General features: G+C 28.0%; 1 protein-coding gene and 1 long non-coding RNA gene across 3 annotated transcripts; one reads left to right on the plus strand and one right to left on the minus strand.

Moving 5' to 3' along the window:
• The first annotated feature begins 1,680 nt into the window (after positions 1 to 1,680).
• On the plus strand, positions 1,681 to 5,484 carry LOC123267747 (dnaJ homolog subfamily C member 17). Of its 2 annotated transcripts, none has more exons than XM_044732568.1 (5): positions 1,681 to 1,724; positions 1,768 to 1,868; positions 2,476 to 2,604; positions 3,394 to 3,771; positions 5,051 to 5,484. In XM_044732568.1, exons 2-5 carry the CDS (start codon positions 1,797 to 1,799, stop codon positions 5,411 to 5,413), a joined length of 942 nt encoding a protein of 313 aa, XP_044588503.1. In that variant the 5' UTR covers positions 1,681 to 1,724; positions 1,768 to 1,796; the 3' UTR covers positions 5,414 to 5,484. The 2 variants fall into 2 exon arrangements, with proteins under 2 accessions (XP_044588503.1, XP_044588502.1); XM_044732567.1 differs by having other exon boundaries at positions 1,702 to 1,726; positions 1,760 to 1,868.
• Positions 5,485 to 20,463: 14,979 nt separating this feature from the next.
• On the minus strand, positions 20,464 to 21,039 carry LOC123267749. Its single transcript, XR_006510114.1, has 3 exons — positions 20,967 to 21,039; positions 20,577 to 20,896; positions 20,464 to 20,507 (listed from the first exon to the last, which is right to left on the minus strand). It is a non-coding gene; the product is annotated as an uncharacterized LOC123267749 (long non-coding RNA).
• Positions 21,040 to 27,019: the final 5,980 nt, after the last annotated feature.

A 27,019-nucleotide genomic window follows, 5' to 3' on the forward strand; every position in this document is an offset into this window, starting at 1 on the left:
AATGATAAATTTATTAACAGTTTTAAAGTTTAAAATTCGGATTTTGACACTTTTGACACATCTCTCGCGGTTTTAAGAATGCCGTAAAAATACCGTAATTTTTCGGCATTTATGCTCATGCCATATATTTACCGTTATAATTCGGTAATGATGCGGTTAAACTATAGTTGTTTTGGCCAGTTTTTATACTGTAGTTATCCAGTACATATACTGTACTTATGCTGTACAGTTACCAAAAATATACTATACAATTACCGCATTAATGCCCAAATTTTACCCAAAAAATTCCAAATAATTACCGTAATAATACAGTAATTTTCTGACATAATGGACAATTATTAAAGATTTAGTTTTATTTTTAGTTCACTTCTATGTTAGAAATGAATAAAATGAAAAATTTCAAATTTTGCTTTTTATTCTCCATCGCTACTTTGCAAAAACGAATACTGTTTTTGAATAAAAAATATGTAGAATATTATTTTTTAATTAGGTATTTAGCAGTAATTAATATAAAATAATACATATGTTAAGTAAATATATTCTAATTTTAATTTCAATTTTTAATTTCTCACTTAGAAAATTGCAAATTTTCTAAAATCGAAAAGTTATATTGTTTCACATATATAATTATATTATTTAATTTTAAATATGCTTATCGTAAGATGGACGGTGTGGCTTAATGTATATAGAATAAGCAAAAAAACAATATGGTATAGACCGGGTAGCTCAAATGGTAGAGTAGCCGACATGTCTTCGGAAGGTTCTGGGTTCGAATCCCAGTCCGAGCTATCTAATAATTTTTTCTCACATATTCTATAAACTCACATTAAGATTATCCTCTCCACATTCCTTTCTCAATCCTTTCCTACCAATATCCTGTTACGTGAATGTGGAACGCTTCACGTAATAATTACCGTAACTCTCATTCTTTCCCGCTTCACAGCATTATTTACATTTGTAAAAATGCTTGCCGTAAGATGGACGGTGTGGCTTAATGTATATAGAATAAGCGAATGGAAATTTAGTATAGACCGGATAGCTCAAATGGTAGAGTAGCCGACATGTCTTCGGAATGTTCTGGGTTCGAATCCCAGTCCGAGCGTTATTTAATTTGACACCATTTTCTAAATATGATTTTAATACAGTCATTTTACCGCCTTATTACCGTAAATATGCCGCATTTTCAGCGTAAATGTTTCGCATTTTTACGGTAAATGTTCCGTAATTTTTCGATAAAAAAACTGACCAAAACAACCGAAAAAATGCTGAAAAAATACCGCATTAATACTGTATAATTGCGATATTTTTTCGGCATTTACAAAACCGCTAGGGATCCCAAAAAGAGTTTTTTTTTTTTTTTTTTTCACGCGGAGTACAAAGAAAATATCTATATTAATGACATTAAAGTTAGCCGACATTTTTAATTTAAAAATTTTTTTTTATTTATTAAATTAAAATTAAAAAATATTTTAAAAAAAATGCACTTAAAGTTTTTCAAGTTTTTTACAAATTAAATTTTTTTTTTTTTATTTTTATGTAATATTTTTTTCAATGAAAAAAAAATTCTAAAACTTTTTAAATGTCGGCTAACTTAATTTTCATCTATATTACCTGTCAAAATTTAACACCTGCGCCATCTGGAGTTTTTACGCTGAAACTATTAAGCAAGTAAATATTTATTATCGTTTCAAAACGTTTGTTGATATTATTGAAACGTGATATATTTACACTCTCTTGTTGCGACAACTATAATTATTAAATTAAAAATTATTGGTGTAAAAAAATTAATCTAAATAATGGAAGAGGATTTAATGAATGTTGATTTGTACGGAGAGCTTGAAATTGAGTCCTCTGCAACTGAAAAAGAGGTAAGTAATTAAATAATTATTATTATTTGTTTTTTCTAACCTCAAATTTACTAAAATTTTATTTTTATTGTTAGATAATTAATTGTTAAATTAATGACATTAAAATTAACAGTCACTTGATTATTTTTTAATTTTTTTACAAACAAATTTGTTCCAAAAAATTATTTAAAAAAAAAATTCATTTTTTTAAATTTCTGTCAATTTTTTTTGACATTTATTTTTTATAAAAATAATAAAAACTAAATCAATATCTGCTTAATTAATTTTTAACATTAAAATTAGTAATCACTTAATAATTTTTAAAAAATTGCATTTTTAATTTTTTTAAATTTTTACATGTCAATTATTTTGGCTATAATTTTATTTGTTAAAGAAATGATTAAATATCTTCTAAATTAATTAACTTGTAAAATTAATTTATTTTTGAGTAATCCATTAATGATTTTTTAATTTTCTTTCATAAATTATTTTTATAAAATTGCATTTTTAATTTTTTTAAATTTTTACATGTCAATTTTTTTTACTATAATTTTATTTGTTAAAAAAATTATTATATATTTGTTAAATTAATTAACATGTAAAATTAACTAATTTATTTTTTTTTTAGATAAAAACAGCTTACCGTAAAAAAGCGCTATCATGTCACCCGGACAAAAATCCAAACAATCCATCAGCAGCAAAATCATTTCATCGATTGTCAAGAATTTTGGAAATTTTAATTGACAAATCAGCGAAGGTAAATATTTAAATATATAAAATTAATTATTAATTAATTTATTTATTTATTTATAAATTAATTAATTAATTAGTTAATTTATAAATAAATTAATTTATTAATTAATTACTTAATTTATAAATTAATCAATTTATTAATTAATAAGTTAATTTATCAATTAATTAATTAATTTGTTAATTAATTAATTAATTTGTTAATTAATTAATTAATTTATTTATTAATTAAGTAATTTTTTAATTGTTTGAATAATTAATTAGTTAATTAATTAATTTATAAATTAATTAGTTAATTAATTAATTTATAAATTAATTAGTTAATTAATTTATTAGGTAATTAATTAATTTATAAATAAATTTATTTATTTATAAATTAATCTATCAATTTATAAATAAATTAATTTGTTTATTAATTAATTAATTTATTTATAAATTAATTAATTAATTAATTAGTTGATTTATAAATAAATTAATTTATTAATTAATTACTTAATTTATAAATTAATCAATTTATTAATTAATAAGTTAATTTATCAATGAATTAATTAATTTTTTAATTAATTAATTAATTTATTTATTAATTAAGTAATTTTTTAATTGTTTGAATAATTAATTAGTTAATTAATTAATTTATAAATTAATTAGTTAATTAATTAATTTATAAATTAATTAGTTAATTAATTAATTTATTAATTACTTAATTAATTAATTTATTAAATAATTTATTTATTAATTTATTTATTAATTTATTTATTAATTAATTAATTTATTTATTTATTTATTAATTTAACAGGCAGCGTATGACAGAATATTAAACGCAAAAATTCAAGCAAAAATAAACAATGCAAAGCTTGATTCAAAGCGCAGAAAATTGAAAGAAGATTTAGAAGCTCGTGAAGAAGCTTATCGACTGTCGCAATTGAATAAACAGCAGAGTTTCAAGACAGATGAGGAAGTTTTTAAAGCAGAAGTTGAGAGATTGAAAAAAGAGGGCTCGAGACAAGTTCAGGAGGAGATTGATTTGATGAACAAGCAAATTTACGAGCAAGTTCATGGAAGTAAGCCGGTGGGTGTCAATGACACTAGAGTTAATATCAGGTGGAAGGCTGAAAAAAATGATCCTGATAATGGAGGGTACAATGAGAGCAATCTTCAGCAAATTTTGTCGAAGGTAATCTTTATTATTAAGAGAATAAGAAAAATTTTTTCTCTAGATACATAATTAAGAAATGACCTTGTATCTTGTGAAATATTGACATTTTTAATGATATAAGCTCATCCTGATGTTACATTCATTGAGACCTTTCATTTGAGTACCCACATCAATTTTTCATATATTTTATATATTTATATATATGTATATATGAAAAATATATGAAAATGCATGTGGGTACTCAAATAAAAGGTCTCGATGAGTATAACATCGAAATGAGTTTATATCTTAAAAAATGTCAATATTTAAGAAATGACCTTGTATCTTGTGAAATATTGATATTTTTTAAAATATAAGCTCATTCTGATGTTACACTCATCAAGACCTTTCATTTGAGTACCCACATCAATTTTTCATATATTTATATATTTCACAAATACTATGTAACGTAAAAGCCCCAATATATGATCATGTATCAGTATATGATCATATATTGGGGCTTTTACCTTATACAAAATAAATAAATAAATAAATGTATTTAGGGTATTCAAATGAAAGCTCTTGATGACTGTAACATCAAGATGAGCTTATATCATTAAAAATGTCAATCATTAAGAAATTATATTGTATCTTGTGAAATATTGACATTTTTAAAGATATAAACTCACCCCGATATTACACTCATCGAGACCTTTCATTTGAGTACCTACATCAATTTTTCATATATTTATATGTATATATATATGTATATATGAAAAATATACCAAAATGCATGTGGGTACTCAAATGAAAGCTCTTGATAAGTGTAACATCAAGATGAGCTTATATCATTAAAAATGTCAATAATTAAGAAATCACATTGTATTTTGTCAACCGATCATATTTTTAAAGATATAAGCTCATCCCGATGTTACACTCACCAAGATCTTTCATTTAAGTACCCACATCAATTTTTCATATATTTTATATATTTATATATTTATATATATAAATATATATATATATATGTATATCTGAAAAATATATCAAAAATGCATGTGGGTACTCAAATGAAAGCTCTTGATGAGTGTAACATCGGGAAGAGCTTATATGGTTAAAAAATATATATTATATATATGAATATATGAAAATATATCAAAACCACATGTGCGTACTCAAATGAAAGCTCTTAATAAATGTAACATCAAGATGAGCTTATATCATTAAAAATGTCAATAGTTAAGAAAGTACAGTACAATTTAACATAATTCATTATTCAATATAACAAAATTTTATTTATGTTTCTAAAATTTTTTAGTATGGAGACATTGTTGCCATCGCGATGCTAACAAAAAAAGGACGCGCACTAGCTGAGTTCAAGGACAGCGAAGCAGCTAAAATGGCAGTTCAAATAGAAACAGGATACACCAAAAATCCCCTGACTCTCAGTGGCCTCTGGGAGTCTAAATCCAATAATTCCACCCCAGCTGATTCATCAACTACAAACTCATCTATCAGACAGCGACCAACTTCTCAGCCAAGCTCCGCATTAAGTTTCTCTTCAGCTCCAGATATTTTCAATAAATTAGATGCTGATTTTGAAAATTCAGTTTTAAATAATTTGAAACGAGCTGAAGAGCGCAAGCGGATAATGGACCAGATGAAGGACGACGACTCTTGATACTTTTCATTTCCAAGTAACCGATGTACATTTTTATTTTTAAAAATACAATTTTAAATTATTATTATAAATAATGGCTTTGAAGATTATTAAAAATAGATTTTACGATCATAAAAAAAAAAGAAAAATTAGAAAAACGGTTGACCCTAAAGGCCATCCCTGCAACTTCTCACTGATTCCGTTAATACATGGCCGTTTTTTTTGAGCTCTTCGAGCTCAAAAATACAATCTGTGTGTTGTTTTGAGCTCTTCGAGCTCAAAATGATACTTTTTGTATGCTTTTGAGCTCTTTGAGCTCAAAAGTCTGATAGAAGTTTCATAGAACACTATTTTTTGAATTTTCAAACCGCAATAACTTTTGAATGAATGAACCGATTTTTACGCGGTTGGCGGCATTATACGCAGTTTTTTAAGCCTCATAAAGAATTTCTAAGTTTCAATTGGTCAAACTAAAAATTTCGGAGTAACTCCGAAAAAACACTTTTTTCGGTTTTCTTTCGTTTACGATCTCTCGAACGAATCAACCGATTTTGACCGGATTGGCGGCGATCGACGTGGTTTTTCAAGGTTGAGAGCTAATTAGTTTTTGGAATCGATCGGTAAAGCCGTTTAAGGTAGTACCCTCGCGACTTCCGTCGTCAAAAGTTTGTGCTAGAGTGTATGGTACATATACTTTAGAGTCATTATTGACAAGCCTAAAACTTTTTGCTGTTTATGTACTTATTTTAGCCAATCACAAACGAGAAACTGATCGTTTGAAAAGTCTGGCAACACTGCGTGAGCGTTAAGATATTTTATAGTGGTTATACTGTAGTGTTTTGGACTAACTGTAGATTAACCTCTGTTTTACATTTATTCGGAAATATAATTACAATGTCTGAAAAATTGACTTATAAAGGACGATTCATAAAAAAAAGTTCTTGAATAACGACAGAAATCACTAGCAAATATGCAAATAACAAATAGAAAAAATAATTGACAATATTGTTTTGTTTTTCAGAAAAATCAGTAATTGAATTTTTATGTTGATGTATTTACGGATTTTAAATTTTAGTATTTTTTATTATTTCATCTGACTATTATTTTTATAACTTATGAAAGATTAATATATATTATTATATTCAACTTATTAACTTTTGAATTTTTATAAATATAGAAAAATACTTATTTTCATAAAATAATCATTGTTACTTTTTTAAATAAATAAAATTAATAACTATAATGTTACACTTAAAGTAAATTAAACTTTTCAAATTTTTCAGCGCATGCGCGTCTCATATTTTTTCGCGGCTCACAAAACTTGCGTTGTTGCCACAGTTTTATTAACGTATCCCTCCTCGGCTAAAGTCTGGTAAATTTTTCATTACTTATTAATAAATATCTCTTAAACTGTGTGGTAATTATCAATGAAATTATTTTTAAAAAATTGTTTAGTTGTTAGTTAACGTTACTCTAGTTTTTTAAAAGAATCCTAAGAAAAGTTTCTGAGATATAAAAATGTTTGTAGGTAAACTTTTCGATATCCCGTATACCGCAATGTAAAAGAGCGTTCAAAACTCAAACTTTGAAATTAAATATCTCTGAAACTGAATGGTCAAAAATTTTCAAATTGCGCCAATCGACGCAGAATTATATGAATATTAATCTGCCGAAGTTAAAAAAAAATCCTAAGAAAACGACTCTGGCGAGGGTACTACCTTAAAAGATATTCCAAAAAAACCACAAAAATGTATTTGGTGAGCATCATTCGAATACTTTTATTATCCACAGTTTTTAAAATTGATACTTGTAGTGTGAATTGTATAGCACACCAAGTACACTAAATTTTTTTCCTTAGTATTTACTGTCTAATGTTTTTTTAATCTAAAAAATTTTTTGTACTTCGTTTTTTTTTTTTCGATTCAATAGTTTTTTGTAAAAATTGAATTATTATAGTTTGTAACAATAGTTGGACGTGTACTTGGCGCGGCGGTTTACAGTGAAACTGTTTTTTGTGGGATATATCTTTTTTTTGTAAAGAGTATATTAAGTGACATAATCAAATATTTTATAAATATTTTAAAATTCCAAATATGTACTTCTCAAGTAATTCAGCTGATTCTTTATGCATGAATTTTTGTAATAATTTAATTACAAACAAAATTACTACAATACTTTAAATGACGCGCGTGACTAACCAATGTGACATCTAAAATATAGCGGTAATGATTTTGTGGCTCCACCTACTGTCATATATTGAAATGTTAAACTAAAGACCAACTACTTATATCGGCGCTAAGTTCAGTACTTAGTATATTAACTACTTAGATGGTAGAATAACAGGGTTAAGTGGTGCCAACTTGGAAATAAGAAAATTCGCCCTAAATTTGTAAAATCTCTCGTAGAATCGAAAACAGGCGCAAGCAAAAGTTTTCAAACTGGCGATATATTAAATAATTGTTAAGATCCAAAAATTTTTTGTAATACATGCATAATTGGTAAAAAGAAACTTATTAACAATGATGTCAAGTGTTAGTGTCTTAGCAATAATAAAAAAATATAGAGCTAAATATGTGAGGAGGTTATGTTGACATATGATGAGAGAATAGAGACACGTTGTCTCACGCCATATATTGGACGTGTACTTGGCGCGAGACACTATCGTGTCTCCGGATTTTACATTATTATAAATTAATCTTATAAGATAAATGCACGGAGAAAAAAGTATTGCTATAGGGACCGAGCGTCTAGACTGTCACGCCAACTGGTGATAGAAATTGTAAGCTAATGGGCAAAAATTTTAAACTCTTACATGTGATTTAATGTTGATTTATTTTTTATTTAAATAAATTAATAAATTGTTCGAAATTTTTTCAACTATAGAGTTTTGATATATCACGACATATATAAATATATCAAGTCAGAACCGTCAAATTGACAAACTTGTGAAATTTTATTATTTTTCGCTCAGTACTAGTGGTACTCCAGAGAAAAATGACAGGCATATGACGTGTTTAGAGGCAGAATTGAACTTTGGAGGCTATGTTTACATAGCTATTTGACTTAATAATGCTGAATTTCTTTTAACACATTTAATATACATGGCCTAAAGTTTTTTTTTAACTTTCTGAATTATTTTTGCTTCAAATACGACCGATTAATATTGGTCAAAAAGTTTATTTTATTATTTTCTCTATTACTAAGTAAAAAAACACATAAGCTATTGTAATACTTTTTGTCCATTTAGTGCTTTTGTTAAACACCAGGGCGCGCCACTTCCGACTGATGTGCTGCCTCTACAGTTAATGCTCGGTCCCTATTATAGCGATCCAGTGGATCGTGAACGAAGTATCGTGACTAGCTCAAAACTACGGAAGCCTGGTTGGCTCATCGATGACTTATAAGAAAGTGGCGCTACACTCGCTTATTGTTTACATGAATACTACCCATAAGTATAAAAGTAACTAGTAAAAAAGTCACTAGTGCACTTCGAGCTTGTGCACTTGTTACTTGTGGATCCAAAATAGGGACAAAATGGCGTCATTTCTCAGTCATTACGTACATGTGTGCAGATGCAAAACAAAAACATCAACAATTAAAGTATAATAAATGAATTGGCACCTAATTAATAAATAAAAAAAACTTTAAAATGAGGAGGAGGAGGAGGATGGTTTTTACTTGTATCACTGTAGAGTGTTTTACAAGGGAGGGTGGGGAATTATTGTCTCTCCACTTTTTTCTCCGCAATATAATCTCTCAACCCCGTCATTATAACTCTCAACCACTTTTTCGTCCCCACCCCCCTGCATGTCGGGATTTTTTCTTTCATGCCCGACACACATGTGCTGCGACTGTGGCCGACTTACGCGTTATAATCAGTACCTGCATTTGCATTACGGTCTTAAATAGTATGGAGGTACTTCTATAATGACATTTTACCTCCATAACTATACGGGAAAACCACAGAAAACCCGACCGGTACAGAGGCTGGCAATGAAACGCACATATTCTTAGTTTATAATCATTGAAAAATATTGGTGCGCGCCGGAATCGAACCCTGGTCCCACTCTTTCGAAATGCAGGTACCGAGCCGATTAGGCTATTGCCAACCTTAACTTTAAAATGAATTATTTTAGAGTTTCTGATGGAAAGGCTACAGTTAAATTACCTGTAAAAGATAATAAAATATCTGTACAAACTATTAAAGCTTATTTTCCTGGTGTAAGTGGCCAGTGTATGTAATTAGTTGAAAATTTTCCTTTACTATAATTAAAAAAATATTATTTATTTATTTTATTTATTTACTTCTGGTAAAACATTCTATAGAGGTGCAAGTAGCACCTGTGCATAGACACCAGAAAAATATAATACATTTATAAAAATTACAGCAACTATTTTATTTAATAAAATAAAACCGAGAATTAAATTTTTCGAGAAAGTTCCTTTGTCTTCTCACGGATCAGGCAAGCGTCGGTCGAATTTTACAAAGCAGTTAACGTGTACCCAAGGTCAAAGTCTACTACGCACTAACGAACATCGGCGTCCATTTTGAGCGCGCAAATTCCTGGCAATTAATTTTTTCGACAAATTATTAAGAACAATTGAATTATTATTAATTAATATTATTTGTTACAAGGAAATAATTATTTAAAATTATTTTATTGAGAATTGCTTTTATTAAATTTTGGCGCAATTAAGATTGAATTACCCGTGGATAAATTTTCGTTAATTTATTTTATATTGAAATAATTGTTCATTAATTATTTATTGAATCGGAAAATTCCACGCGGTCATTTTTATATTGAACTTAAGTTATGGAAAATTTAATTACTAATTTAATATCGTCGTTGGTAAAATTCTTAGGATTTAATTAACAACGTGGATTATTAAGTCCGGGTATTTTTAGTTAAAATTAATTGATGATTTTTAATAAGAATTATTTTATATTGAAGAAATAAATTACGAGTTGAATTAAAATAAATTTATGCGTCGATATTGTTCCTAAAAATTTATTTAATGTTGAGTATTAAACTCGTGATTAGTTTTGAATAAATTTAGGCGTCGGTTTTTAGTTCGAATTTTTGGGAATTAAATTTATTAGTCGTGAAAATATTTTAAAATTTCATTGCTAGCTAATGATATATATATATATATATATATATATAAATAAATGATGTGGGTACTCAAATGAAAGGTCTCGATAAGTGTAATGTCGGGGTGAGCTTATATCCTAGAAAATGGCAATATTTCACAGGATATTTTTTAAATTACACTGTACTTTTTTAACTAGTGACATTTTTATAGATATAAGCTCGTTATGATGTTACACTCATCAAGAGCTTTCATTTGAGTACCCACATGCATTTTGATATATTTTTCATATATATATATATATATATATATATATATATATATATATATATATATATATATATATAATATATATAAATATATGAAAAATTGATGTGAGTACTCAAATGAAAGGTCTCGATGAGTGTAATGTTGGGATGAGCTTATATCTTTAAAAAGTCAATAGTTTACAAGATACAAGGTCATTTCTTAATTATTTTTATTAATTAAATTGCACTGTATTTTCTTAACTATTGACATTTTTATAGATATAAGCTCGTTATGATGTTACACTCATCAAGAGCTTTCATTTGAGTACCCACATGCATTTTGATATATTTTTCATATACACATATATATAATACATATAAATATATGAAAAAATGATGTGGGTACTTAAATGAAAGGTATTAGTGAGTGTAACACAGAGTTATAAAATTTCTAATTAAAAAATACTGACATAACAATATTTAATATATTTAATAATGGAGAACATTTAAAATACAATTAAATTGTATTTTTTAATTGAAGTTTATTTGCAGTAAGAATAAAAAATTTAATTGTATTTGAAATTACCCATAAATAGAAATAATCGGTATTTAATACTGAGACAAATTTAAAGTAAAAATAAAAAGTTTCAATTTAATGATGTGATAGGAAATACAAATAAAAAATAATCGATGATCAAATTACTTTAATAAAATTATAATTTATAATTCTATTTTACAATTCGATAACGTATTAATATTTTTCATTTTTATCCATCATAATATAGGAACTATTTCCATAAAAGAATGGAATAGTTCCAATAAGTTTGTGTGAATAGTTTATACATTATTATCGAAATTATTCTTAAAAAAAGTATAGGAAGATTCTTATACTATAATCTATATTATGAATGGAGAAGAACAATTTTGTATCCGGAATTTGTGCCTTTTCAAGGTTTCATGTCATTCTCAACGATAGTTGATTTCTATTAATAAGTATTGAGGCTGGACTCGAAAATGCTCTAGCTCAAGCTGCATAATTAAGAAATGACGGTGTATCTTGTGAAATATTGACACCCTTAAAGATATAAGCTCATCCCGATGTTACACCAGAGTTGCAAATATTGAGTACTTTTTTTAACGCATTCCTTCTTCATTACTAAGTATTACTTGAATTAGTAATTAAAAAAAAGAAAAATAAAAAATATATCTTATTGTTACTTAGAATTCTTGCCATTATTAAGTATAACATTATTTTTTATTTAGTAACAAATAAAATACTAGTAACTTTTTATTTGTATTTTACGAATTTACCAATATCAAATATTACTGGCCTGAATAATTAAGGAAAACAAATATTTAAAAAATGCTTTCATAATACTTGACATCAGTAGCCGTTATCGAAATTTATTTTAATTCAATTTATTTTTTTTTTAGAACTCCATACTTGAGTGTACATAAAAAAATTTACCGCCTCAGAAGCTTCACAAAAGTTTTTTAATATCATGAGAAAAACCTTTTCTATTATGTCAATTAATAGTTTTACTAGCAACCTGCAGTCACTATGTGACTACCGAAAATTGCGATTTAAAAATAAGTAAAATTAAGTATGCTTTATTAAATAATGACATATTAAATTGCACTGTACTTTCTTAACTATTGACATGTTTAGATATATAAACTCATCTCGATGATATACTCATTAAGAGCCTTCATGAGAGTACCCACATGCATTTTTGATATATTTTATATATATATTAGGGTGTGTCAATTGTAGGCGACTTTTTTTTTTCAACGAAAAAACAGGCTGAAAACTTGCATGAAGGTGAGAACAGAAGCATGTTCAAAGCGGAGCTCTTAATATCAATATTTAGAGGTGTCTGTCCCTAATTTTTCATTTCCCATTTAAATAACACTAGAATTGAATTTTGCGCGCGCAAGCGCGCGCCTGAGTATAGCATTTGTCTATATTTTCATGCTTATGATATATTCGACCAATCACGTTACGAATAGTTTGATGCCACATACATTTCATCTCAATTTTATATTAGGATAGGAAAAAAAATTCTTTTTTTTGTTTATTTTTCTAGCTCGGCATACGCACTTCATATATATAAGTCAATAGCATATTATTGTAGAGAATTCAACGCTCTACAAAAAAGGTCTCTTACACTTTTATCATAAAGACAGCCGTTCTAAAGTTATTCAGACGTAAACTTCTAAATGTATAAAATTTTGATTATTCAAGTATCAAACTGATACAAATTAATTTATTACTGTCTTAAAAGTTATTTTTATATGTAGAATTGGTTCTGATGCGCTAACATTTTCATAAAGCTTAAAAAAAAATTACTCATGTATCAAATTTTTTTCTTCTTTATTTCATTTACTGTAAGAAAATTATTATTATGATTATTATTAATGATATACATTATTATTAATGATTATTCGTTAATTTATTCAAGAATTATTGCACTTTGAAAGTTCAAAAAATAGTGTTCTATGAAACTTTTATCAGACTTTTGACTTGAAGAGCTCAAAAACCTCATAAGTGCAATTTTAAGCGCTTAGATATGGAATTAGCGGAAGTTGCAGGGATGGCCTTTAGGGTCAACCGTTTTCCAGATTTTTTTGTGATAAATGAGCGTTATGAGACGTGCACTTTTCTGATTTTCCAAACTTATCTTTTCTCTCCGTGTAGAGTAATAAATTGTTAATTCCGTGAAACTTTTCAAAAATTTAATTCATTCAACTCGGATCATGATTTTCTTACAGTAAATGAAATAAAGAAGAAAAAAATTTGATACATGAGTAATTTTTTTTTAGCTTTATGAAAATATTAGCGCATCAGAACCAATTATCCATATAAAAATAATTTGTAAGACAGTAATAAATTAATTTGTATCAGTTTGATACTTGAATAATCAAAATTTTATATATTTAGAAGTTTACGTCTGAATAACTTTAGAACGGCTGTCGTTATGATAAAAGTGTAAGAGACCTTTTTTGTAGAGCGTTAAATTCTCTACAATAATATGCTATTGACTTATATATATGAGGTGCGTATGCCGAGCTAGAAAAATAAACAAAAAAAAGAATTTTTTTTCCTATGTTATTTAAATGGGAAATGAAAAATTAGGGACAGACACCTCTAAATATTAATATTAAGAGCTCCGCTTTGAACGGGCTTCTGTTCTCACCTTCATGCAAGTTTTCAGCCTGTTTTTTTGTTGAAAAAAAAAAGTCGCCTAAAATTGACACACCCTAATATATATATATTGAAACACTAAATTTTTCTTTGTTTAGTTTAAAAATTTAATTATTCAGACCATTAAACCTCGCGGATAAGAAATAATCGCCTAAACTTCTAAAAATTAGGATACGCTGCTCTGGGATATTCCGCTCCCGTGAACCAATGAGTGTCTTTGTCTTTAGATGATTTTATTAGTTTGAGACAGAAGTTCTCACGCGTGCCAGTTAATTTATTTTACTTACTTACAAATTTTAACTGCAACGATGACCCTTCGTCTTTGATTGACCCTTTGGCAGGTTGTAGATAGATAGTCGTAGTAAATAGATAGGTGAATAGCGGTAGTTTAGTAATAGTGTATAGCGGTGATAACAATAAACTTAACTTTATTACACAAAATAAGCACTTTTAATATAAACTTGTGGCATTTCGGTTACGTAATTTAACAAAATATTTATAGGGATAGAATAATTAAACTTAGTGTTATAAATAATTGAACAATAGTAATAAACGTGGTGAATAATCACCTAATGCAAGAATAATAAAATTAATAGAAGTAATATAAAATATTTCTGATAATTAGTATTAAACTATTAATAGAATTTTAGTAGGTAGTGATAATAGCGGTATAGTAGTAAATTGACTAAGAAATATCAAACGTGGTGGTTGACACCGGGAGATAGATCGAAGTGTCGATCAATGCTCAGGTTTTGAGGCTCGTAGCTGATTTTCCCCTCCTCCTGTCGTCTTGTGACGTCACGGGGGCTACACATTAATTTAGCTAGTGTCGGTAACGGAAATTTCGGGTGGTAGTTCGCCAGGCTGATAAAATCGGGACATTTTGCAGTGTCTCAATATATATAATATATATAAATCCTAATATAAAATTGAGATGAAATGTATGTGGCATCAAACTATTCGTAACGTGATTGGTCGAATATATCATAAGCATGAAAATATATGCAAATGCTACAGTCAGGCGCGCGCTTGCGCGCGCAAATTCAAATTCTAGTATATGAAAAAATGATGTGGGTACTTAAGTGAAAGGTATTAGTGAGTGTAACATCGGGATGAGCTTATATCTTTAAGGGTGTCAATAGTTCACAAGATACACCGTCATTTCTTAATTATGCAGCTTGAGCTAGAGCATTTTCGAGTCCAGCCTCAATACTTATTAATAGAAATCAACTATCGTTGAGAATGACATGAAACCTTGAAAAGGCACAAATTCCGGATACAAAATTGGTCTTCTCTATTCATAATATAGATTATAGTATAAGAATCTTCCTATACTTTTTTAAGAATAATTTCGATAATAATGTATAAACTATTCACACAAACTTATTGGAACTATTCCATTCTTTTATGGAAATAGTTCCTATATTATGATGGATAAAAATGAAAAATATTAATACGTTATCGAATTGTAAAATAGAATTATAAATTATAATTTTATTAAAGTAATTTGATCATCGATTATTTTTTATTTGTATTTCCTATCACATCATTAAATTGAAACTTTTTATTTTAACTTTAAATTTTTCACAATATTAAATACCGATTATTTTTATCTATGGGTAATTTCAAATACAATTAAATTTTTTATTCTTACTGCAAATAAACTTCAAATAAAAAATACAATTTAATTGTATTTTAAATGTTCTCCATTATTAAATATATTAAATATTGTAATGTCAGTATTTTTTGATTATAAATTTTATAACTCTGGTTTATTGTTTTAATTAATTCAATTTAAGGGGCCAATTGAGCGGCATAAAAACCCGTTGTAAATCATACCACAATTAATAATTATATTTAATATCAACAATTTCCGTTTTAAACCATTTAAAAAGTGAAGTAAATACTTCCTAAGTCATTAAACAAATTAAAGTCAAACTAAAATGATCAAATTACTAATTTGTCTAACATTGACCCAAATATCCGTGGAAAGTTGTTCTAAATCAGAACCTGAGCGTCCAAGACCACCCGCAGTTCCAGGATTTATACCTTCAGTGTTATGTGCTCAAAAATTCTTCAAGGAGTACAATAAAAGTGGAAATTTCATGTCTGAATTGCCAGACGATAGAAGAATTGGAGAATTGTCAATAGTAGGCACTCGAGAATCAAATTCTTATTTATTAATTGATAACAATGACAATTACAAAAGACAAGAGATTAATATAAAAACTCAACTAGATTCTGGTGTGCGTTTCCTGGATATTACTCTTTACCAAAATTTTGATATAATAATGGTATCTATCGGACATATTGCTATCGACAAGACTTTCGGCGAATTTATCTTCGATATTAATTTATTTTTGAGCTATAATAGGCTTGAATTAGTAATTATAAAATTGAAACGTATGTTTAGTTATAGCAAATCTAATCTGTGTAATTTGATAAATGATTACCGGGAAAGTAATAACAGAGGATCCGGTTTGGTAACCGATTGGGGATTGAATGACACTCTTGGAATGCATCGAGGAAAAATATTGCTTGCTAGCGAAGATAGATTGTTAGAAAACTGTACATTTTCCTTGAAAACCTGCTCAAGATTCGATAATCTCAACTATGTTAAAATTAATAGCGACAATTTAGACACTTATGTCAATCTTGAATGGGCGGATTATCTGGAAATGGTTAATAACAGCTTCAATGATGAGTATCAATGCAATATCTATGATTTGAGTGTTAAATCTGATCATTTTCCGGTTAGAAATGTATCAAAATATGGCGGGTTTCATACTGGAGTTGTAAATAGCGCAGAATGCGTAAAACCAATTAATTTCAAAATTTGGAAATATTATCCTAAAAGTAATTCAAAGGAGCTTAATGTTGTAATTGTGGATTATGTTATGCAAGAGGTGATTGATCGCGTAAATAAAGAAAATTATATGTAAAATTTGATAATTAGAAATAGATCAGGTAATTGGACTTAATAAGAGAAAATCATGTTATGATTGCGACATTTCGACTTTTTGTTGGTGTTGTATTCAAATTGTAGATTTATGTCAATTTGTTTACAACTTTTATAGGGGAGAAGAAGATCAATTGAACCACTCGACTTAGAAAATCGAAAAAATTGAAAAAATAGTTCATGCTCTTAGAATTAGATTCTAATGTTAAACTCACATATGATAAAAATTTGAAATAATTGCGATTAATAAATTTTGCAAAATACAGATTTTATTTATTTTTAGGTATGTAAACTTTTTTTTCAGCTGGTGACAAATTGTTTAATAATATTCCAATTTTTGAATTAATTGATAAAGTTTGAATTGTAGTAGTTGTATATGGGGCATTCCACGCCAAATCGACCACTTTTGAACCCGACCCCTTTAGATTTTGCTGAAACTTTTCCATCCTTTTCTACCCTTTGGAAAACATTTTTGAGAATTTTTTCAAATTTTTTTGTCCAACCTCAAAAAAGTTATGAATTTTTCAAAAAAATGGCTTTTTTATTTTCAAATAGCCATAACTTTTTTAGAAATTAACTTTTGGGTACCTTTTTTTTTTAAAAATTTTTGTTTTTGAATGAACTTTTCGAAAAAATATACGAAAAAAATTTAACATGATCAATTATATAAAATAATCGGTTTTTTTAAGTACAGTCGTCATTTTTTCGAAGTCCGCCATTTTCTTTTTTTTTTTTTTTCTCAAAAAAAACTTCAATTTATTTGACAACTATCCCCGCTAATCCCGAGCAGGGCCGATTTTTTTTTTATATTTTATTTATTAATTAAAAAAAAAATTTTGTTTAATTTTAAAAAATGAAAATTTTTTTTTCATAAATACTATTTATAAAACAATAAAAATGTTATTTAATGGTTCTGAGGTATTACAATCTCTATTTATTATAATTGAGGTTATAATTGAGGATGGTTTTACTTGTATCACTGTAGAGTGTTTTACAAGGGAGGGTGGGGAATTATTGTCTCTCCACTTTTTTCTCCGCTATATAGTCTCTCAACCCCGTCATTATAACTCTCAACCACTTTTTCGTCCCCACCCCCCTGCATGTCGGGATTTTTTCTTTCATGCCCGACACACATGTGCTGCGACTGTGGCCGACTTACGCGTTATCCACAGATTCGGTAGAATCTGGCGCCAAGTTCCGTTCAAATCTGCTGTAAACGGAGCGCCAGACTACCGACTGTGTTTACTGTAAGCAGAACGGTATTTTGAGGTTGCAAAATTTTATTTAATTCTACGGTACTTTTTTTTCCTAAATTGTATATTATAACAGTAATTCATACTTTATTTTACTGTTATAAATTAATTATATTCACTTATAACAATTAATCTACTTGAAATTATTAAATTTAATCAGCACAAACTATAGCAACGCAAAAATTTCGATCCTGACTTTTTTTTCGATGGGCAAAGTGATCTGCCACAGACTAAATAATTCGAGAATGCATAGTAATCCTTCATTAGATGGGAAACTACAGTGAAAAATAGATATTTCACAGCTTGCATCTACACCCGCCAGGGTGCGCTGGAATTATTTTTACACAAACTGTAGTTTCAAGGGGATAGTTTGCTATAAAAAATGCAACCAACGCGAGATTTAATTAAGTTGGTACTAATTGTAAATTTTTATTATAATTACAAAAAATACTAAAATCCGAACAAAAACAGTTTCACTGTAAAAAAAATCGCGCCAAGTCCACGTTCATAAGACTATTAAGAAAAAAAAATTTGTTTTTTTCTTTATAAAAATATATAAAATAAAAAAATTAAAAAATCCAAGTAACCGATATGATTGTTTATGATTTTCGGAAATTAAAAAAAATTTTGTTATAAATTTAAAAATTAAGAAAAAAATTTTGGAACGTACTTGGTGTGCGTCATTGTGTATTAAAATTTTTTTAAATTTTGCAACCGCGCACACTAAATACGTTCCAAACTTTTTTTTTAATTTTTAAATTTGTAACAAAATTTTTTTTAATTTCCGAAAATCATAAACAATCATATCGGTTACTTGGATTTTTTAATTTTTTTATTTTATATATTTTTGTAAAGAAAAAAACAAATTTTTTTTTCTTAATAGTCTTATGAACGTGGACTTGGCGCGATTTTTTTACAGTGAAACTGTTTTTGTTCGGATAATCAGTACCTGCATTTGCATTACGGTCTTAAATAGTATGGAGGTACTTCTATAATGATATTTTACCTCCATAACTATATGGGAAAACCACAGAAAACCCGACCGGTACAGAGGCTGGCAATGAAACGCACATATTCTTAGTTTATAATCATTGAAAAATATTGGTGCGTGCCGGAATCGAACCCTGGTCCCACTCTTTCGAAATGCAGGTACCGAGCCGATTAGGCTATTGCCAACCTTCTATTTATTATATTAATTTTCTATTTTTTTGACTAGGATTAATGATTAATAAAGTAAATTTTCAATGACTGAAAAATTATTCAACAATTTATTAATTACGTCTCTGGCGTTTAAATATTTTACAAATTTTGTACTCGTTGGAATTTGAAAATTTTTTAATGTACAAACAACCATTTTTGTCTGGAATTATACAGTGTAATTGTTGAGTTCCTGTGATCGGTTTTGTTTTTAAAAATCTTTCATTTAAATCATTTACTGCTGTTTTATAATCCTCTTCTGGGGAAAACTTAGTTATGATGTTTGGCAAGTTGTCCGGATCAGAAGTCCATTCAAAGAGTTCTTCAGGCGTTGTTATTTGTTTTTCAACCGCAAGTTGGAGACTTGCTCTTGCTGCATATCGTTTAATGGTACCAACAATACCATCACATGGACCTTTGCCATGGGCTGTCGCAAAAAAATGCCATTCAGCAGGAATGTCGAAATCCTCTTCGTGATAATATAAATTTACGAAGTTTTTAAAGTTTTTAAATTGTTGAGGAGCCCCGTCAGAAAAATAATAAATTTTGTTACAACGTTCAGGAAGGCTTTTCACATAGTCAGTTATTAATTTGATAAAAACATGTACGGCAACGGCATCATGATTATTACAATCTGAAATAATTACTAAACTTTTGTGTTCAAGTTCGCCATTTACTTTATAATAAATCACTACTGGGAAAATTGTTGCTTGATTATTGTTCCAGTGAAAACCAGATGCCGCATTTTGCACTACGAACGCGTAATTTTCTGCAAAATCACAAATAATGATAAATTCATTTGGTTCTAATGTTTCTCTCAATGTTTCCAAAACTTTTGCTTGTTCTTTAGCAATAAATGAGTGAGGTAGAAGAGTTTTCAATTCAGTACAAAAATCTTCAACAAATTCTTCTATAGGCTTAATAATAGTTTCTAAACTGTTTCTCGGTTTAGATATCCAATACTTATATGTAATATTCTCAATTTCGTGATTTTCAAAACATGCCAGTAAAAGGTTACTCAACTCATCTACCCCTGGACAGTTTTCACATCTACCCAAATAACATAGAAACGATGGAGATTTACATACAATCAAACTCAAACAATCACTACAGTATGCAATGGATATATCTGTATTTCTTGTTAGAGAATGAATATTCGCACCTGAAACATTTGTGATTTAGTTAAATAAAAATTCACACATTTATAACTGTTAATGAATTTGATAATTACCAAGCATCATTAACTTAACGTTTTGATGGATCGTACAGACACAGATGGTATGTGTTCCACTTGCCCCTGCTAACACACAATGTTTAGGTCGCAGAGAAGCAAATCTCGAAAATCCAATTTTCTCTGCAGCGTTTATTTCCCGAAAACATTGGTATAATTCTTTTAAGTTAGACAGGACAAGTCTTTTTGGACGGGTACTCGATTACCATCATCATTTCGAACTGAAACAAAATCTTTCATACCTGGCATCGGAGCACTGTACTCATCATCATTATAAAAATTTTCAACTTTCAATTTCACTTGATCTGCAATTTTTCTCCCTATAAAAAAAGATGTTGAGTAAGTGAGTCTTCAGTTGTGTTTAAGACATCAATTTAATGCTATATATACCTAATTTTGATTCAGGTACTGAAAGTAGACCTTTTTCTTCAACCAACGCTTTTGCTACCCTTGACATATGTCTCGATGTATTCATAGTTTCAGAAATACGTCTTTCACTCCATTGTTCAGGTAATAATGTTAAAATCTGTATTTTCAATGATTTTTCCGTTTCTTTATCGTTAAATTTGTCTTGCAGTAATTTTATTAAAGCACGAAAATTTTCACCATCATCATCGACCGGGTCTTCATCAGTTGAAGAGAGTAAAACCTTTTTCAAGCTGTCAGATATCTGATTTATTTTGTTGTTTAAAAATTGATTGTCATTTAATTTCCTTGATGGGATTGGTGATTGATTTAACAGCTGTAATGCATGATTTATTACAGGTAACTGAGTTGCAGCGCTAACTTTAGATGCCGAGCTTGGTTGTGAATTTTTTGGTTCGTTATCAAATGACATAGAACCTTAAAAAATAATAAAAACATGTAATAACTCAAAATGTATTCAATTAAGAAACGTATAAATAATTTAAAAACCTTACGGAATGATAATGATAATGGTAGATCTGTGGCAGTTGTATTACTATCGCTATCAAAATGATCATCGTTTTCATTACTGTCACTAGAGTTGCCTTCGTGATCATTTGAATCAACATTAGGATCATCACGAGTATTTGTTTGTTGTTTAACTACCTTATAAGCTTCTTTTCGACATGAACTGCATAATAAATATTAATTACTCAATCCGAACATTTCTTTCATAATGTCAGTCGCTGGACGCAAACCAATTTTTTTACAATGAGACTCCAGCCCAAAAGGATTACAACATCGATCAAATTGCTTCATCGACGCCATGATGTTTCAATGAAATTATTCCACTAAATGGAGATTAGTAAAATCAAAATAATTAACACTTCCACAAAGAGTGAATCAGGAACATGTTCATAAACTTGAGAAATTTTTTTATTTATCAAATGTAATGACAACAATTTTTTATTTGACACTAAAACGCAAAAAAGATTTATAGGTTATGTTCTAGATTTCAATATAGAGGAACACTATAGATTTTTGAATCGAAACATAATCACGTGTATCTACTAAACTGGCTATAGGTAAGTCTGTGATTGCCATACCCTAGTTTATCGATCCTATTGACGCGCCAAAATTTGAATTTCAGTCATTATAATCGAAGATTAAGATAATAAATAGAAATTATAATACCTCAGAACCATTAAATAACATTTTTATTGTTATATAAATAGTATTTATGAAAAAAAAATTTTCATTTTTTAAAATTAAACAAAATTTTTTTTTAAATAAATAAAAAAAAATCAGCCCTGCTCGGGATTAGCGGGGATAGTTGTCAAATAAATTGAAGTTTTTTTTGAGAAAAAAAAAAAAAAAAGAAAATGGCGGACTTCGAAAAAATGACGATTGTACTTAAAAAAAACCGATTATTTTATATAATTGATCATGTTAAATTTTTTTCGTATATTTTTTCGAAAAGTTCATTCAAAAACAAAAATTTTTTAAAAAAAAAAGGTACCCAAAAGTTAATTTCTAAAAAAGTTATGGCTATTTGAAAATAAAAAAGCCATTTTTTTGAAAAATTCATAACTTTTTTGAGGTTGGACAAAAAAATTTGAAAAAATTCTCAAAAATGTTTTCCAAAGGGTAGAAAAGGATGGAAAAGTTTCAGCAAAATCTAAAGGGGTCGGGTTCAAAAGTGGTCGATTTGGCGTGGAATGCCCCATATACTTATACTTTATAATCCTCAACCTTGTTTATCGTGATATAATAGTTTATTTATTTATTATTTACTATTAATTGTTATAAAATTATATGGGGTCAATTGAACCAGCAGTCCCGGGGACGATTGAACCATACGGAGAAGCATGGGACATGCGCGCGCATCTTGACTACGTGAAAAATACTCAGGGAAATAACCTAACAATTTGATGAACTGAATTTATAATGAAAATTATTTTTAAATTGATTTTTAATTTATTTAATATAATATCTGTGCATTAAAAATTTGCAATAGTAATATTAGCAAGTAACAATTAATATATTATTTATTAATAGTTAGGGTTTGATTTTTAAATATTATTGGTTGAATTGACCTCAAGCAGTGGTTGAATTGCCCCCAAGCGGGGGTCAATTGAACCAGTAGGCGCGTTTGGATATTAATAATTTTTAAAAATTCACATTGTTTATTGACTAATTTATTGATAATGATAGTAGACTTAACCATTCCAAAAAAAATTAATATTTAGTTTTAATTCGAAAAAAAAATTGCTAAACTTTTTTTGGTTCAATTGGTTTCTGAATGCAATAAAAATTATTTTATTATATTACAATTTAAAATTACTACTTATGCACAAAAAACTTTCTTGAATCAAGTATACAATTTTGAATTTTTCTTGGCTCAAGAATGTTTCTACACCAAATTTTTTTTTTTGTCCGCATATTTGTAGAAAAACTTTTTCTTAACAGATTCCCAATAATAAAGCGAGTCCAAAGTTCTATTATTGCTGTTGTTAACTCGATCTATCAATTCTTGAATAGGAAAGTCAGCCATTACAATAAACATGCCCGCTTTGGTAGGATAGAAAAACCTGGCCATTCTGTAATTAATCGGCTCTACACAGGGTTCTATACTAAATTTTTTATCAACAGCATACCCTCCGTATTTTGAATTAGCGCGAATTCCTTTGTCTGTTTGAACACTTAGATCATAAATGAAGCAATTACTGTGCTTTAGGTAACATTTTTCCTGAAAATCGACAATGTTCTGCCACTTTTCCGCCACAGATGTCGCTTTAGAGTTTTCAATCATGCACTCAGTTCTCAAATTAACAGCACAACCTTCAAAAGCTCTTCCGTAGGTAGCCAGTAGAATTTTTCCTCGATTTACACCAATTGGGTCTTCAAAACTCCAGTCTTTTATCATTCTCCAGCCGATATTTGCGTTATTTTGGATATACCACTCAATTATCCGGCAATAATAACCTTCTATTTCATTTTCGTGGTAATTTTCGTCATTCAATACCAAAATAATAAATTCTTTGAAGAAATGGATCAAATAAGCGTTCAATTTTTCCATCAAATCATCAAATAATCGCGGAATAAATGATGATCCAGAATAAATTGCAAAAGTATTATTTTGCGGCTCGACATTTATTTCAATAAGGCGAATTCCGTGTGTAATTTGAAACGTTATGTCAAATTCTTGGGTTTTATTTTGATCATTTCCGCATAAAAATGACATTGAATGACGAGTTCCCATTATTGCAATGCGATTCATTTTTAATGAACCAGAAAGATTTGTAAAAACTGTATTTCTTTCTTCGTAATTCTCGGACTTTTTTTCTACACAAGGTTTCACAGGTTTACTCGGACAAGAGTAAACTATTGCAACTTTTACCATTAACACCATTAATATTATTAGATTCTTCATTTTTTTAAACTTTCAATTGAAACTTAAAAGTGTAACAGACTTCTAACTTCCACTTCGTATAAATAGAGCAATATTGCTTTAATTACACTTTTAATTATTTTTTAATTGATTAGTCGATTTCTAAATTTTTTACGCTCGGGAATTTCTAAAATATCCTTTTAATGGTTTTCATTAATGAGTTATTTATCTTTTAATTAATGGCTTTTTGGAGTTATTCGATAGGATATTATCTTTGATAAAAAATTAACCGGACGCTTTTTATGATATCCTTTGACGGATATTACTTATTAATAAGAATAATGACCTTTTCTTTAAATAAAATTTGAACTTTTAAAGTAATAAAATTTTTAATAGAGCAACAAATTTTTTTGATTTAATAATTAATGATAGCTTTATAGACCTGCAGATGCTTAAGTATCTTGTGAAATATTGACATTTTTAAAGATATAAGCTCATCTTGATGTTACACTCATCGAGACCTTTCATTTGAGTACCCACATCAATTTTTCATATATTTTATATATTTATATATTTCATAAATACTATATATATAAAATATGTGAAAAATGCCATGTGAGTACTTATATGAAAGGTCTCGATGAGTGTAACATCGAAATGAGTTTATATTTTGAAAAATGTCAATAATTAAGAAATTACCTTGTATCTTGTGAACTATTGACATTTTCAAAGATATAAGCTCATTCCGATGTTACGCTCATCGAGACCTTTCATTTGAGTACCCACATCAATTTTTCATATATTTTATATATATGGTATTTGTGGAATATATAATATATATAAATATATGAAAAATTGATGTGGGAACTTAAATGAAAGGTCTCGATGAGTGTAACATCGGGATGAGTTTATATCTTAAAAAATGTCAATAATTAAGAAATTACATTGTATTTTGTCAACTCATGACTTTTTTTAAGATATAAGCTCATCCCGATGTTACACTCATCAAGACCTTTCATTTGAGTACCCACATCAATTTTTCATATATTTTATATATTTATATATTTCATAAATACTATATATATAAAATATGTGAAAAATGTCATGTGAGTACTTATATGAAAGGTCTCGATGAGTGTAACATCGAAATGAGTTTATATTTTGAAGAATGTCAATAATTAAGAAATTACATTGTATCTTGTGAACTATTGACATTTTCAAAGATATAAGCTCATTCCGATGTTACGCTCATCGAGACCTTTCATTTGAGTACCCACATCAATTTTTCATATATTTTATATATATGGTATTTGTGGAATATATAATATATATAAATATATGAAAAATTGATGTGGGAACTTAAATGAAAGGTCTCGATGAGTATAACATCGGGATGAGTTTATATCTTAAAAAATGTCAATAATTAAGAAATTACATTGTATTTTGTCAACTCATGACTTTTTTTAAGATATAAGCTCATCCCGATGTTACACTCATCAAGACCTTTCATTTGAGTACCCACATCAATTTTTCATATATTTTATATATTTATATATTTCATAAATACTATATATATAAAATATGTGAAAATGTCATGTGAGTATATGAAAGGTCTCGATGAGTGTAACATCGAAATGAGTTTATATTTTGAAGAATGTCAATAATTAAGAAATTACATTGTATCTTGTGAACTATTGACATTTTCAAAGATATAAGCTCATTCCGATGTTACGCTCATCGAGACCTTTCATTTGAGTACCTACATCAATTTTTCATATATTTATATATATTATATATAAATATATATATTAGGGTGTGTCATTTTTAGGCGATATTTTTTTTTTTACTGCTATACCAGAAAATCTGGTAGTATATAGAAAATAAAAATTATGCCGCTGAGTTAAAGGTTTTAAGTCCAATAGCGGCTTAGTTTATCAAAAAATTCGATTTCCCATTTAAATAACACAGGAAAAATTTTTTTTTGTTCCAAGTGGACTTTTCGTTATTAAAAATTTTTTTTTTCGAAAAACCTTCTAACGGCTTCCGTAGGAAATTAAATTCTCTACAAAAATATCTCTTTGGACGAAGACTGTAGAACCACTATTTTCGAAGTTATAGCCCGTTAAACGGTAACATTTAAAAATATACACATTAAATTCCATTTAATTCTCAATTTATTACTCTTACATGAATAATTTAATTTTATTGTACATTTTTGAGCATTAAAATTTTTAATTAAAGTATTGACTCGTTTCAATATAATAATCTAAGTCAAATTATTATTAATAAATCGTTATAATTACAAAAAATTTCATTTTTTCATTTATCTAAAAATGGTAACATTAACGTCTGCTTGTTAGCATTTGGAAATTTTCTCCTGTGCATAGCTACAACTTGCAATAAGTACTGTTTCTGCTCTTCATCAGCAGTTAAGCTTTTATTGTAGGACTCCATCAATTGGACCGCCCGTTCCGCAGTATCATTAACAACGTGTAAATTTTTTAAAATTTTGAGGCACGTATTGTAACTTTTGTCAGATATCCACTGATCAGGATGTAAATTTAAAAAATACGGTGAAAGTGAAAATTTTTGCGATTTTTGAAAATTTTTGAATTGCTATTATTCCTAAACTATTTAATTTGGAGAA

The sequence above is a fragment of the Cotesia glomerata genome, linkage group LG6 (assembly GCF_020080835.1).
Source record: "Cotesia glomerata isolate CgM1 linkage group LG6, MPM_Cglom_v2.3, whole genome shotgun sequence".
NCBI classification, from domain to species: Eukaryota; Metazoa; Arthropoda; class Insecta; order Hymenoptera; family Braconidae; genus Cotesia; species Cotesia glomerata.

Excerpts from the sequence above, each read along its gene's own strand:
- LOC123267747 (XM_044732568.1), top strand. The coding sequence starts at position 1,797 with ATGGAAGAGGATTTAATGAATGTTGATTTGTACGGAGAGCTTGAAATT. Across the intron at positions 2,605-3,393 it reads TAATTGACAAATCAGCGAAG|GCAGCGTATGACAGAATATT; the intron begins GTAAATATTTAA and ends TTAATTTAACAG. Across the intron at positions 3,772-5,050 it reads TTCAGCAAATTTTGTCGAAG|TATGGAGACATTGTTGCCAT; the intron begins GTAATCTTTATT and ends AAAATTTTTTAG.